Below are 17225 nucleotides of genomic sequence, written 5' to 3'. Positions count from 1 at the left end.
AAAAAAAAGATGCAAAAAAGTTTACCACTTTTACCTCGCAGAGGGATAAAAACGCAAAAAAATCGATTTACCAAGAATCTGTACACCGTAGAAAAAAAGGTTTCAAATAAAAAATGTAGCTGTAATTTTAAACAAAACATTTTATTAGCACTTTTGTTATAGAATGAACCGTTCTCTTACAAACAACACATGAAGAGTTGTTTGTAAGAGCGTAATACGTACGCTAAATCAATGTTCAATAAAATTTGTATCAGATCGACGGTAAAAATTTGATATTTTTTGATCCAAATGTGCTATCGACAAAAACCAAGAGGTGTTTTAAAGGCAAAGAGTGCAGCTTTTGTATGCAATTTTTGTATTTTGCCGCATATAAGTTCAGATTTTATAAAGGTGTTAAATAAATTAACGTGACGCGATTTTGCCATTTTTTACGATTCTCTAGAGATCAATAAAATTGATACTTTCATTGACCAGTTGTAGTAAAGTTTCCATTGTTAGAGATCAATCTTTAAAACTTATGACATGAAATTTTCATTTTGGGTTGTGGTAATAAATATGAAGCATTTGAAATAATTTGCATTTGGAATAAAAAACGCAGAATTTATTGTTTTACATTACAATCCAATTACACGTCACAGGAAATGCATTTAAGAAGATGGTTTTTGGGGGTAGTTTATTGCAGAAGTTTTTATTTTTGGCAAAACGGACTAGTGTAATTAAAAAAAAGTTTTAAATGTGTTAGATCGTTTGTTGTGGGAAAGTTTAAATGCAGCGTTTTTTAAGCATATTATAAATGCCTCACATTTGTTGCCAAAACTCAAAACTAAAATTTCATGCTATAGGTTTTAAAGGTAAGGCTCTAGTAATCGAAACTTAATACTGGCCAATCAATGAAAGGAGTATATTGTATTGTTCTCATAAGAATTATAGAAAATGGCAGCAATCATGCCACGTTAATTTATTTAATACCTTTATAAAATCTTATTAGCGGCAAAATATAAAATCTGCATAAGAAAGCTGAACTATTTGCCTTTAAAACGCATCTCACTCTTCATCAATAGGACTGTTTGGGAAAGTATGTACTATTTCTTTTCATATTTTTACTATTAATATTTCTGTTACGGTCCTGTAATGTGATCTAAATTCAATACTGTATCCTAACGACTTTGGTAAAATATATTATTTCCTGTTATTTCGTAAAATTGTAAAATCTGGTCGTCTCATCTATTATGTTGAAGTACGAAGAATTTGACTTCTTTTGTGTCGCCAATATAGAAACAAGTGTACGGTTCGTATTATCAGAACAATTATCGCAACACAATAGAGTAATTTATTGGTGTACCCTCTTGGTATACAGACCACACGCAACGGTTAGGAGGGTGGTTCCTGACCGTCTTAAGTCTCAACTCAAGCCACTTCATCAACAGTCAGCGAACGAAACAGACCTAGTGCGATAGGTTTTCACCACGAGCGCCGGCCGGCGCCACGACGCAGTACCAACGAGATTTCCTTTGCTACGACATCAATATTTCAAAGGGTAAGTCTATATTCTTTGTACAGACAACAATAATGAGTAAGACCAGTTTCTTTCCTAATTTATTGACAGTTTTATTTGCTATTTTGCGCTAATTGATTTACCACCAAAATACTGCATTTTATTTTTATTATTATTTATCTATTATCATTTAACCAGCGACCTCATCAAGTTTTATACAAAACATTTGGTTACTTCGAGACCGGATGATAAATAATTTCTTTGACTTTGATTCAATTAATTTCATTGTTTCAATTAATTCATTTCAATTAATTGTTTTTTTTTCTTTTCAATTTAACTTTAAATCGGTCCTTCGGCATTCTTTTTAAATTTAATTTACATAATTAAATTGGATCATATTTACACAGCAATTTTTAAATTTATTTCTATTTTTATAATTCATAATTTCAATAGGTAAAATACTTCCATATATATTTTGATTAATATCATACATTAATTATACATATATTACATTTACGATTTATTGTGTTTTATTATGATTTATTGTTTTACATTTTTACATTGTTTTGTGTTGATTTTTATGAATTATTTTTGTTCTACTGGTACAATACTTTCCAACTCATTCTGTACGTCTTGTTTGTTAACTTAAACACATATCTTTTGATTTTCCTTGTTACTATACCTTTCTTTACTTACCTTTCTATCGATATTCTCACTTGTTTGCAATTGATTTTGTTTAAAACCGTTCCCTTCTTTAAATCTAGATATTCTCTTCGTGTTGATTTGTTAATTTATGTCTGCATTGTCCTCTCTTTCGTGCTTGTATCTTACAATGCTCAACAAAATGAACAAATCCAACTTTTCGCGCCATACTCGGCATTCTCTAGATTCAAGGAGGCCTATGAAACGCATTCAAGTATCAAAACCACACGCCTTCATGATTATTCATAGCCAGGGTAGATTTTCATAAATCTCACAACCTTGTTTCGATTGATTCTATTGTCTTCTTCTACTTGCTTTCGATTATCGCTGTCTTATCTCAATATTTTTTCTATAAAATCTCCGTTACATGTGGTTTCATTAGTGCCACAAAGCACTCTAAGGTATCTAATCAAGGTGTTAAATGTGTCTTGTGTTCCAGTTCTTATGAGTCATATAACTGTTGGTATTTTTTGTGACTAAACGGCTTCAAGAACTTTTCTCGTTGGTTAATCCACATAATTCTTGTGTATTTGACCTGATTCCACCTCTTTCGAAACGACGAATTGCACGGTTAGCGAATCACGGTCTCGCGTTTTGCTTCGTTTGTTAACCAACGCTCGAATTTATCTTGTTCCTTTAGACAATCACTTCTTCAAATACCAACATTTCTAATTTGCATCACAAACACATTTAATGTCCTCGTCTATTTCGTGCTTTGTGTTCTGGTTCTCACTAGTCATGTAAATGTTTGTATTTTTTGGGACTAAATGGCTTCAAGAACTTTTCTCGTTGGTTAATCCACATCATTCTTGTGTACGTGGCCTGATTCCACCTCATTCGAAACGACGAATTGCACGGTTTGCGAATCACGGTCTCGCTTTTGCTTCGTTTGTTAACCAACGCTCAAATTCATCTTGTTCCTTTAGACAACCACTTCTTTAAATACTAACATTTCTATTTTGCTACACAACCACATTTAATATCCTCGTCTATTTCTTTCCACATAGTTGATACAGATCAAATATGTTTTCGTATCATTCTTATAATTCGTATCCTGCTAGATACAGGCTCCACAGCCAATTTTATTTTCGTGATCAACCAAATCACGCATTTTAGTAATCAGATCTTATAGAAATACTCATAGGGGTTGAATTGGTTTTTCGTTTCGTAAATTTTGGTCAAAATTCTAGGCGAACCAAATCATCCTGTGATCTTAGAGATCATTTCCAATTATGTTCTATAAGGGCGAGTCTCTACGACTAATTCTATATTTTATTTCACATATTTCGTTACTTCTATGTATACAAACATAGATCTTTTCTACAAAGGTTTTGGGAAGTCGAAAGCAGTAGGCACCTGTTAGTTTTGTCCCAACACGACGAAGCTCGTGAAGGATATTTCTAAGTTGTTGATTTTTCGAAAATTAACAAGCCTATTTTCTGTTATTCCACCGTTTCTACAACCCAATCCTCTTTATTTATCTTTTTCTCTTGTTTATATTCGCTACTTATTCTTTATTCTTATGCATCTCTTTATTTTGTATGCTAGAGAATCGCTTCAGGAAACTTCCGAATCTCAAAGAGACATATGTTGCATTCATGGAAGATTTTGTTACTTCTCAACATATGATGCCGGTTTCTGAATCCGATTTTAAATCGATTATTTCTTATAACTTTCACACAGTTTTCAAAAAACAAATTTTTATTTCGCTTCTTTTAATCCAAAATTCGTACTAGCTTCGACGCCAATCTATATGACGTTCGAGGTGTGTCGCTAATCGATGCTTTAGATACTTGTCTCAAAAGGGCATCTCGTTCTTTACTTAATTTTCGATATCTTCGTTGTTGTTTTATTTGCGATATAAAGCAAACGTATCGACAAATTAAAGTAAATGAGGAATTTTGGAACTATAAAAGGGGTTCTCTGGAGATCGGACTTTTTAAACCTCTCCAAGAGTTTTTGCTACGTATCGTTACTAACGTTACTTCTTCGTTTTCTTTCGCTCATAAACTCTACAAGAGTAACGCTTAGTTTTTAATGCTCGATGGTTTTCCGCTAGGCAGTGGTCTAGCAGCCATCTCGACGCACTTACGTCAGAATCACGCTACAAGTGATTCTCTTTGAACTACTCACCTTCTGCAGTGAGCACTCGCTTAGCTTCTAAAGCTCGATGGTTTTTCGCTAGACAAATCGACAACGTCAGCAACCATCTCTAATTATTTTCAGGTTTTGGCTTAGGCATTTTGACATGTTGCTCATTGACAAAGAGGAACCTTTCATTTTTACGGTACTGGGCCTAAAATGGAATCCTACGACTGATTTCTTTTCTCATTATTCTTGTCCCTTTGACAAACCGTTCACAAAGCGGGCCATTCGTTTGTAAATCAGTCGTATTTTTGTTGCTATCCTCTTGTTTTTATTCATTTTTCCATGTCTTTTTGCAAGTCAAACGTGTTCTAAAACCGTTGTGGTACTTCAATGTATCCTGGGATGATGAAACATCTGAACAGATACATATGACCTCTGTACTTGTATGTGTTACATTTCTGGTGTTATTTTTATACAGGAACATCTATCGCGAGATCGGAGCTCTTGGCAGCTATACTGCTGACGGATCTAGTCACTTTTGTCAACGAGTCTAGTCCAATTTTCATGCTCGCTCTGTCTCGACAAGATTGGAACTCCTGGCAGCCATATTGCTGGCTGATCTAGTCACTTTTGTCAAAGGGTTGTTCGTCCGATCTTCCGATATTTCGATTCCGATATCGACGATTGCGCTCTCTTGAGCTAATTTTTCTACCCCAAATTGGCAATCGTATTAAACACATACAAGAACTGATACCACACTCTACTCGGCATCAAATGCCTTCTTATCAACACCTCTCTGATTGTGTTAGTCGTGTTTTATCACTGGCGCAATTATTACAATTTTCAACAAACTGGCATTTTCCTACCGTGGAGCTCGTCGAAATATCATTACGCCGAGATTTCGACGCTATTCTTCTTCTTGTCTTTTCGCACCCCACGGAATTCTTATAGGAAAAGGGGCCAACGGTATTGTGTATGACACAGTCTTTATAGTTTAGTCGGTCGAAAAATTCTACTGATTCGACGCTATTCTTTTCTAATTGATGACATTGTACGCGTTGTTAATCTGAGCACAGGGTCAGACGACATCCAACAATGGTCTGTGGTCAAAATATGACCGCCGCTTATTTGTCAATTCATATGTTATTCTTACTTAGTTCTTTATTAGTATATCGATCTTTTCATGTCTATTCTTTATAGTTATCCTTTCAGCTGTTCTTAAAAACATTCGTTTTTGGCGCGGGAGAATGTTTGGGAAAGTATGTACTATTTCTTTTCATATTTTTACTATTAATATTTCTGTTACGGTCCTGTAATGTGATCTAAATTCAATACTGTATCCTAACGACTTTGGTAAAATATATTATTTCCTGTTATTTCGTAAAATTGTAAAATCTGGTCGTCTCATCTATTATGTTGAAGTACGAAGAATTTGACTTCTTTTGTGTCGCCAATATAGAAACAAGTGTACGGTTCGTATTATCAGAACAATTATCGCAACACAATAGAGTAATTTATTGGTGTACCCTCTTGGTATACAGACCACACGCAACGGTTAGGAGGGTGGTTCCTGACCGTCTTAAGTCTCAACTCAAGCCACTTCATCAACAGTCAGCGAACGAAACAGACCTAGTGCGATAGGTTTTCACCACGAGCGCCGGCCGGCGCCACGACGCAGTACCAACGAGATTTCCTTTGCTACGACATCAATATTTCAAAGGGTAAGTCTATATTCTTTGTACAGACAACAATAATGAGTAAGACCAGTTTCTTTCCTAATTTATTGACAGTTTTATTTGCTATTTTGCGCTAATTGATTTACCACCAAAATACTGCATTTTATTTTTATTATTATTTATCTATTATCATTTAACCAGCGACCTCATCAAGTTTTATACAAAACAAGGACATTTGGATCAAAAGATATCGAATTTTTATCGCTCAGCTGATACAAATTTTATTGAACATTGATTTCGCGCGCGTAACTGACATGCAAAATCGACGGTTGCTTCAAGCGTTGTTTCTAAAGTGGGTGATCGACGTGCGAGCCATAATACCGCGGTTTTAAGAACGACGGTTTTACTCGCGGCTCGTTGGTGCGTCTCGTAAACAATATATAAATTCTAATAAAAAGTCGTAGCTGAGATTTCGCATATCCATGATTAAAAACTGATCTTTTCACTTCAACGGTCTTTGAAAACTGCCGGTTTTGCTCGCTAGTAGTGATACACGCGCGGTTTTAAATGATGAGCCAAGTAAAAAATAAAACAAACTGACGAGCCGCGAGCCAGGCTCGTAGGTATATAAAACCGCGGTATTGCAATGATACACTGACGAGCTTTACCGACGAGCCACAAAACCGCAGTTTTACTCGCCTGTCGATCATGGCCTTTAGAGAACTGTTTATTCTACGCAAAAAATGCTAATAAACATTTTTTTCTTCAAACGTCAAATAATGATGACATTACTTATCTAACTTGATCCTGTCAAAGTTTGATCTCTCCGCCGGCAGCAGTTTTTTTTCCCATTTCTTTACGGCGGAGGGAAAAATGTTGTCATGGCAACAATATGAAACATGTCACAAAGCAACAATACAAATGTCATTAACAACAATTAAACACCATTTTTATTTATAGTAATATTAAAAGTACAATGAGGCATTTTCAAAATTGAAACCGTGCAAAAATGTTCCCGACTCTTGATACGCATTGGTAATTGTTGATGATACTGATGGTTGAGAACAACTTTCAGCAATCATTCCCGATGTTGGCGAATCATGAGGGTTTAAAATTTTTTGAGCATTATCGTTCTTATCGGACTTGGAGGGCCCCAAACGTGCTACTGCATCATTAGCCGCGGACTCAATTACGTTTAGGTTTTCCATTTTCGCACTAAATTGGCGCTTGCGGTTGCAACAACAATAAGCTGTCTTTAATAATTGCAAACAACTGTCAAACAACTGTAACCAGAGAGACGCAAATCCCACCGACGACTTAATTATTTTAATTTCTAACATCTAGACGACTTTAATAGTTGTCACAGTTAATTTCGAGTAAAAATAGCGTATGAATTGTGCTATTTATAGTTGAAAATTGCTACGTTTAAAGAAAAAATAGTATACTTTATTCGGCAGAGAAGCGACTTTTCTTGACTTGCCCTCTATTACGCGCCGAACGAAGTGAGGCGCGTAATATCGGGCGCGTCAAGAAAAGTCATGCTTCTCCGCCTCATAAAGTAATATACTATTGTTTAAAATTATCTAAGCTATGTTTTTTATTTGAAATATTTTTTTCTACGGTGTACAGATTCTTTGTAAATCTCTTTGACAGTTTTTTACCCCACTGCGAGGAGGGTTTTGGTGGGAAGCCCGGGGGTAATTGCGTCTTTTTTGGGGTCCCAAAATTAATATGCTTGTAAAATTTAGCTTGTTCGTATAATTTTTAGAGGTTCAGTGGCGTTTTCGTCTCTCTGACGACTGGAGTAATATCTAGCTTTTAAAAACTATTTTTTTTAGAATACATGTTAGCAGCCTCCGTTTGCCTTAATTATTTGAATACGCAATAAGTGTCCAATAATTATATTTGAATTAAATCTAAAATAATTAAATAAAATCGCAAAAACCTGAATGTATGATGCTAAAAAAGAAACATTTCTTAAATTTCCTTTTTATATTTTAGATGAACGAAGTGACACATTTCTTAGACGGCTCTACAATTTATGGTTCAACTACAGAACAAACATCACAACTTAGAAGTTTTGAAGGGGGTAAACTAAAATCTTTTAATGATTTTGGTAGGGAGCTCTTACCATTAGCAAATGATAAAGATGCGTGCCTTACTATGGAAGATGGAACTGCTTGCTTTGAATCAGGTTAGATCACACAGCGCTTCACAAATTTTAAAAACTATAGTTCGCAAATAAATTTAAGTGATTTTAAAAGGAATATATTTATAATCGGAAGTGGCATGTCTATCAAAATATTTTTTTAAGGTTGTCATAACTTTGTAAACAGACTATAATAAAAGAATAGAATTTGTAACGATAAAATGTCAAGAACATAATGAATTTTGAAGAATATTATATAGTGTGACGAATCAAAATTTACAGAAAACGGAAAGTGTAATAGGCACAATTCGCAGTAGGGGTCGTTCAAGTCGTCACCTGAATGCAGAATTAGGTTAACTCACATTGAAGATATTTTACAGGAAAGCAATTTTAATATTTCAATGTGGCAAAATTTAAAAAGTATCGGATTAAATTGTCTCATTATGGTATACTAAGAACCTTTCAAATATGTTATTAGGAATGAGACAGAATAATGACATTTTTTTTCCAAAAAGTGTGATTTAGGATACAACTGTTTTACAAATTCTACTGCAGAACTTTTGTAAATGCGGTTTTGGTACATACACTACCTCTGCATTTATAAATTTTAAGCTCACAATAAATTTATTAAGATTAACATGGGATACAAATATTAAAAATTAGTAACATTTAGAACGTTTTAATTTTTATTAAAGGGTTACAACTCAAAATAAAAATATTAAAAGAATACTATGAAATAGTCAAGTAATAAATAAATTAATAATCTAACATATTATTAAATTAATCTTCATCAGTTTCCGGTTAGGGATTGTGGCTAGCTTAAAGATTAGTGAAACAGTTATGGTATTCCGTAGGTATAACTTTGTTTTCGTACAAAAATATTAAGTCTTTATACAGAATGTTTCAAAAAATTATGTCATAAATTAAATCACGCATTCCGGGGACAAAAATAAATTCATTGAATCCAACTTACCTTAGTACAAAAGTGTACACCAAAAAGTTACAGCTCTTTGAAGTTACAATCTAAAAATTGTTTTTTGCATTAGGTATCTCCTAATTTACTTTTTGTAATAAAAATGGACACGCTGCTTTCTTGATCTGAAAGCATTTTTCATACAAAAGAATCAACAAAATTTAAATGCGCAGAAAAATTTTAAGGGGGGTGTGCAGCCCTAAATCCTCCCAAACTTTTGAGTACGTTCAAATCAAAGGAATTTTGTGGCATCATTAGTTTAACACATTATTTTTAAAACTTTTTTGCCTCACCTTTTCGAAAAACTAGTTTATTCCTAGTTGGCCATAAAATTATAATTAGTTTCTACGGATACAATAATTACAAACAGTTCCATCAATAATAGTTAATAACTTGAAGCTATCATTTATTGTGTGAATAATATTAGTATTAAAAATTTTGATATTACAATGGCCTACACATTTCAGGAAATGGCAGATATGCATTTAACTTTGGGTAAGTTGGATAAGATTAAATTATGATTTCAATAAACTATCGGGATTATCGTAGGTGAATGTCAAGGAAATAGTGCAGCAGCCGCAAGGCGTTATGCAGTAAAATACCCAATCGATATACATATTTTAGAAATCATTGAAGAAGTCCCTGGGACAAGAACAAGGGTAATAGCTGCTCAACTAAATGTTCCTCACGTAAGGGTTTGGAGGCGTTTGAAGGATCAGCTGCTTAAACCCTATCACTTAACAATGGTTCAAGAGTTATTGGTTAAAGATTATAATAAAAGGATTGGATTTTGCGATTGGTTGTTAATGGAAAACACTCGAAATGTTAATTTTATTAGAAATATTTTATTTACCTACGAGACTACCTTCAGTAGAAATGGAATAACAAACTATCATAACGAGCACATTTGGGCCGACGAAAATCCTCACGCCAAAAAAACGACTCATCACCAAAGGACTTTCAAAGTTAATGTTTGGGCAGGAATTGTGGATAACAATCTAATAGGCCCAGTATTTCTTCGCAACAATTTAAATGGTGATAATTATTTGCAGTTCTTGGCAAACGATTTACAAGAGTATTTGGAAGAAGTGAATATTGCAATAAGGCAAAATATGTGGTTTCTATAAGATGGTTCTCCACCGTATTAAAGTAATGCAGTCTGGGAATACCTTTGCAGGCAGTATCCTAGTTGGTGGATTAGAAGGGGTCGTGACACACCTATTTCTTGGCTACCCAGAAGTCCAGGTCTTAACCCCATGAACTTTTGTTTTTGGGGGTTTATGAAAAAGAAAGTGTATTCTGTAACAAAAGAGAACGAACAACTATTGAGGGTTAGAATAATTGAAGCTGCAAATCAATTTCGTCAGAAAAATATGATTTTTCAGCGCATTCGGTTTTCCTTATTAAAACGATACCGAATGTGTATTGAAGAAAATGGGGGTCTTTTGAACATTTATTATAATATCATATGACAGGTTATAGACATTTTTTGTACTTGTTAATTCATTTAAGCCATTTATTTAGTTGCACGTAATTTTTTAAGGTTAATAAAAAGGGCCGTAATTCAATAAACACTGTTTTTTGAAAAAAGTGATAAGAGGCAAAAAAAATTTAAAGATAATGTGTTAAACTAATGATGCCACAAAATTCATTTGATTTGAACGTACTCAAAAGTTTGGGGGGATTTAGGGCTGCACATCTTCCTTAAAATTTTTCTGTGAGCTTAGATTTTGTTGTTTCTTTTTTATGAAGAATGCTTTCAGAACAAGAAAGTAACGTATCCATTTTATTACAAAATGTCAAGTAGTTTAGGAGATAATGCAAAAAAACAATTTTTATTTTGTAACTTCAAAGGGCTGTAACTTTTTTTGTGTACACTTTTGTACTAAGGTAAGTTGGATTCAATCAATTTATTTTTGTCTCCGCAATGCGTGATTTAATTTATGACATAACTTTTTGAAACACCCTGTATTTCGCAGCAGGAATTAGAAACGGTGAGCTTCTCAATATTTTAAGTTGATAGATCTAAAATTAATCTAATTTGTGGTAGTTTCTTTTCAATTCCAGAGTATTAATTTTTATGAAATCTTATTTAAAACTACATATATTTAACATTTAGTTCGTTTGGGCATTTTGGGTCAACCATAATAACTTCCAAATTCTTGAATATGAATTTGCAACCATGATCAGTTTTATCCCAATTTTTTGTAGTTTTAGCCATTTCTTTAATTTTATAAGGTCGATGATCGTAAGATTATGACTACACGTAGCAGTATCCCTGTTTGTTAGCAGCATCGTACACAGTCAGATTATGTCATGTCAGTAACATGCGAGCTTACGTCTATAGTAAAGGAGAGATATTTCAGCTTTAGGAGATAACAACGTTTTTGTAAGTCGTATATAGCCATGCAAAATAAATTATTAGTTTTAGCTCTCTATTTGTCTAGTTCTTTATTTGCCCTAGACAAGTCCTTGTTTTTAAGAAGATCTTTCATTGCAGAACGAAGTTCTTCCTTTTCTAATTGAGAAGAATTAGAAAATTTGTTGCAAAAATCGCACTGATCAATCGTACTGCAATATGCTTTACATAAACGGTACATTTTGCTGATATTGAGGTCAGGTGGTAAATCTTTTTTAGTGCTATATTTTCTCCAATAATGGCTTTCGATCAAAGCAAAGGAGTTAATATGATGACGTACTGAGTCCTTAAAATGTTCTGATGAGTTTTTTTAACTACCGTTTTGACGATTTGATGACTTATTCCTAGGGTATTTAAAAAAAACGTTTGACACACCTATCTTAATTCCATTGACTGGACAATTTTCTTGTGGAAAAGTATAAAAATAGGATAGTTTTCTTCGATTTTCAATGACACTGTTTAAAGTGTCACTTTTTGGAAGCTCAATTGCGTCCTTTTTTTCTGGGGTTTTTTGTAGGCTTCACAGTTAAGTTCCGCAAAACAAATTCTCTCTGATAATTAATATCTCCTAATTTCCAAAAATCTGGAAGCGATGTGTTTCCTGAAATTTCATTTGACATTTAAGTCTGCATGTTATGGGACATGGCGGTTTCATAATCCTTTCTGAAATTTGTTTGGACTTCCAATTTATATAGTCCTTGCCGGAGTTTCGTAATTTCTTTATTTTATTTCTCCTCCAATTATCTGGGTTTCTTTTTCACCTAAAAGACTTGGCGATTTCTGGTATTTTTTTCACAGAAAATAGGCATCTTGCTGTTTTACAATCGAACTATGACGATCACGTTCATCAGAAGAAATTGAGAAATCAAAATCATTTGGATTAAAGTCAATATCTGAGCTTCAGGGTCACTGTTTTCATCAGTTTCTTGGGTGATAGTCGGTAAAAGCTTGATGGTAGATGTAGATGGACACGTAATATCATCTTGGCGCTGAAGGACTTGATCTTGAAGAACAAGTGTTGCAATGTTTACAACGTTAGGTGAAGGATTATGGGAATTTTTAGCTTTATCATGTTGCTGCAAATGTGGTTGTTTTATGGATATATTCAAATATATTTGATAAATTTACGAAATATGTGTAGTTAGTAAAACTGCGATCTTGTCTCAAGTCCATTATAAAATTTTGTGAATTTTATCGTGTGCTTAATACATAGATACATTTTGAAGCAAATGGCAGAATAAAAACGCATCCCTTTAAAGCATACCTACCTTCTATCAAAAGAATCTTAAACGCTAAGACAGTTTCAGTAAAGTACACTTAACAGATATCAAAACATAGGTACCAAAGCATATTATCACAACTTACCTCGTTTCATCATAATTTTTGAAATTCACACTCACTGCGGCTCAATTTGATAAAAGAAAAAAGATGAATATCTAACAAGACGATGGAAATAACTAACTGATGACTAGACTTCGGCAAATATGCAAATAAAAATGTAGAAAATATGCGCATAAATATGCACGTGTTTACCCGAAAATATGCAAATATTTTACAAAATATGCATACAAATAAATAAAAAAATCGTAAAATAGTAACAATTTTATTAAAAAAAAAGTGTACATAACTAAATATTTCCTACTATTCATTAAGATTTACATTTATTTTAAGTAACTACATCATTTTTAAGTATGAATAAACTTATTTAGAATTATGGTAACAATAAATGACCAAGTGGTGTTCAAAATTGTCTAACAAAAACTTGTGGCTTCTGTCTGAGTACATATATTTATATATGGAAAAACTTCATTCAACATCAACTGATGTAGCGGGAGCATTTTTCAAACTAACCAAAACATTTGGTTCTAAATTAATTGTTTCCGAAATATTTCCAGCTAGAACACTGACTACTTCAGAAAGAATAGGGTAACCTTTATTTTTTTCCATAGTAGCTTCAAATTTTTTTAAAATATCTTTTCCAATATTACCTCTAACGTTCCGACAACATGACGCAAATTCTTTTATTAATGCTGTACTTTCGAACAATGACAGTTTTGGTGATTCTAACTGAGTAATTGTTTTTTGAACAAAACTAAAATTTGATTTTATAAATGAAAGTTCTTGTTGAAGCAAGTTACTCTGAAAAGTTTGTTTAGAATAAAAGAGATTGGGAACTTTCATCTGTTAACGTATCAATTATGTTCTTTATTTTAACAAAATGATCTGCATAAAAATTAGCTGCTTCTAACCATGTTCCCCATCGCGTTAAAATAGGTTGTGGTGGAAGAGGAATGTTAGGTAGCATTTCTTTATAAAGTTGAATTTTTATAGGAGATTTAAGAAATACTTTTTTGATACTGGATATCATGGTATTAACAAGAGGAAACTTTTTTCGTATTTCCTCTGCAACTCTGTTTAATCCATGCGCTACACAAGTAACATGTATTAAATCTGGGAAAAATATTTTTAAATTTTGTCCTGCTTTCACCATATAAGGAGCAGCATCCGATAAAATAAGCAGTAATTTATTAGAAGGAATAGTTGTCGGAAGAAAAAAAGTTGCTAATGTTTCTTGTATAAAACGCGAAATTGTTAAAGCATTTGTTTTCTCAAGTTGCTGGCATGAAATTAGATGAGATTTTGGTAAGGTATCTTCTTTAAGAACACCAATCAATAAATGAGCAATATACTTTCCTGAGGAATCAGTGGTTTCGTCTACAGATATGTAAAAATAATTATCTGAAATTTCTTCCTTAATATTAATTAACACCGACGAGTTTAGCCCGTTCACATTATTTCTTCTTAGAGACCGATCACTTGGAACATTAAGTTTGCAATATTTTTTAGAAACGAACTAAAATGTACATTTGCTAATTTTGAAAGCGGTATGTTTGCAGACACTAATGCGCGACACAAGTCTTCATTAAAAGTTTCTTGCTCATCTAATTTTTTTGAAGTAGATTGGAAACATTTAGCCATTGAAGTTTAATGTTTTCCTCCTATTTTTCCTTTTTTTTGCAATGTGTGAAGCAGTTCTCACATGTTGGTCTATCTGAAATTTCTTCTCACATGCTATCTATAAATAAAAATAAAAACCTTTATTTTAACCCAACCTTTAAAATATAAAAATATACAAGGTGTTTTTGGTTAATCAAATAACTGGATTGGAAAAAAAAACACTCGCTAAGTGTTTTAAATGCAGTATTAATCCACAAATTAGTTTTTGTTACTAACCATTAGAACATCATATAACTTATTTTAAAATTCAACAAAAGTTTTTTTTTGTTAATTCAATTACAATAAAAATAATTGTGTTTTAGAATAGCTGACTTCATAAAAAAAAGTAAAGTTAAAAAATTTTTCTAAATACACACCATTGTATTGTACCATGGACAATTTTTTCTCACTAAATGAAGCTATTTTTCATTTAAAAACAACCTACGAGTACTAAATTTCAAGTAAATACGTTTATTGGTTTTAAACTTATTGTTGTTATTAACTAAAAGAATTTAATTTTTTTTAATTTTAACACCCTGTATCTCGAAAAGTAAATAAGTTTGACCTCTCATTAACTATATCGTTTTGTTCAATTTTTCGAGAAGTATCTACAGTCAAACGTTGTAAGTGTCATTTGGAAACACCCTGTATGTATGAAATATTAGATATTTAATAGAAAATATTAGATACTTACAATTTTGCCACAGACTGAACAGTATATTTTTCCCATATCCATAGACAGCTCTTTATAAGGTTTAATCCAAAATGAAGCACTGGTTGTTTTAGGCATTATAAAATCACAATCTTCCTTTTTGTTACGCACAACGAGTGTTTACGCTTTGAATATCAAAACAAAAATGATTTACAAATCTGAGCATCAAATTAGAAATGTTTAGGTACCTAATTCAATAAACTGGGAGATTTTGGAAAATCCCTAAATTAGGAACAAAACTATTAGCCGTTTACCTGCTGTTAAGATACAATAAATTGTAGATAGATTTGGGGATTAGATCATAAAATGCAAATGAGCGAACCCTTAGTGATTATCCAATAACTGAATGCCTCAGTGACCGAGACATTCTAAGAATGTTGAGGGCTACTTAAATTGATCTTCTTTGAAATTGTAAATGTTTTGTACCTGTAGAGATTACGTACTTAGATCATTTCTTGATTAAAATGACTACAAAATTTTATACAAGAATTGAAATAAATTGGTATGTTTTAAAATTTTCAAATACAGTATAAAAATCTGAACTTTTATGCACTTTATGCAAACTTTTATACAAATATGCCAAAATATGAAATATTTGCATAAAATATGCACAATATGCAAAATATGCAATATGCATATTTGCCGAAGTCTACTGATGACTAACCGATAACCGTCGATTTATCCTAAGTAAACAAAACATAACAAAACGAATATTGCCGCTCATTCTTATTAAAAATGCAAAACTATCCTAACTGTGTTTGTATATTAGGATTATTCTGTTATTCTGACAAAAGGACTATTCTGATAAAATAGTGATTTGCCAGTTAGGATTATAATGTTATATAAAGAATTTCTACAAGTAAATTTAAAGTTATTAACTTAAGATTGTTGTACATGAAAAAATACGATATGTATTTATATGAAATAAACAAAAATAATTAAATTTTTGAGTTAGGATAGTTCTGCATTCAGGTAACGAAGTATAACTTAACGCAATTAGTGGGGAGGAGGTCTTGTTTGACAGGGGTTTGAACGCGTTACGTAAAATTGTTTTTTACTTAAATAAAAAATCTATGGCAATAAAATCTCCGAAGTTGGCAATCCTTTTCGTTTATTTTTTCTGGGAAATCCCTCGTTTGTATTGTACAATATTGTTATTTTGTTCCTTTTATTTATGTTTTATGGGCAATTTTTCGGCTGTATTATACGTCCTGTTTATTTTATTTTCGTTGCCAATAATACACAGAAATACGTTGCTGTAGTCTGTGCTGTTAAATTAAATTCATAGTATATTGTCATCAATCGTAAAATTGACAAATACGATGTTTCGGCGGAATATAGAAAGCCTGAAGATAGCTTGCCAGATCTAGAAGAACCTAATCGGGCATGGTATAGCACTCACATCCCTAAATCGCAATATTTTTTGAAAGTGATTAAATGCGCGGACGAATGCTACCATTGCCGCTCGAGAAGTGCATTGAAATCTGTCTTTCCCGATTTCCTATAGCCATCCTATCCAATCCTTCAAGTACCAAGTTATCTCGTGGTGCCAAGTCAATGATATTAAGAATCATACAAGTTTTCACCACTTCTTGTGAGGTTGTCCGTTGATCTGTCAACGAAAGCATTTAAGCAGGTGCCTTACGTTTTCTTTTGTCTATTACTATAATGCGACTTTAAGAACAGAATATGTACAACCAGTAGGATGTATTTCAGATTCCATAGGGACTTGCTGTTAATAGGTCAAATGAGCTTCTTTGCATTGTGCACTAGAACAAAACATCATCTGGAGATGCCAATTGGCTCAACGAAGGTGAACTTGACGAAATTGGTTTAATAATTCCGGATTCTTTTTCCACTTAAATTATAAAATATAGGATGTCTTATTTCAAATTGTTGACTTGCTGTAGTTTGAAGTTAAAATAAATGGTGTATCATCTGTAAAGACCCTGTATTTAGAAATTCGATTTTGATGAAAATTCCTGAAAGAACGTTACCTATTCTTTATGTGAAC

The 17225-nt window shown here is 32.7% G+C and overlaps 1 protein-coding gene across 1 annotated transcript in view; it reads left to right on the top strand.

Moving 5' to 3' along the window:
• The window catches only part of LOC140447918 (chorion peroxidase-like), a 95612-nt gene that overhangs the window by 32688 nt on the left and 45699 nt on the right, over nt 1–17225 (top strand). The window contains exon 7 of the mRNA XM_072540850.1: nt 7963–8155. Within this exon, the coding sequence (XP_072396951.1) occupies nt 7963–8155 (193 nt within the window). The remainder of the gene's footprint in view (nt 1–7962; nt 8156–17225) is intronic.

This window comes from Diabrotica undecimpunctata, chromosome 8, assembly GCF_040954645.1.
Source record: "Diabrotica undecimpunctata isolate CICGRU chromosome 8, icDiaUnde3, whole genome shotgun sequence".
Taxonomy (NCBI): Eukaryota; Metazoa; Arthropoda; class Insecta; order Coleoptera; family Chrysomelidae; genus Diabrotica; species Diabrotica undecimpunctata.
The sequence above is the reverse complement of the archived record's forward strand: the minus strand, read 5'-3'. Positions and strand labels throughout refer to the sequence as shown.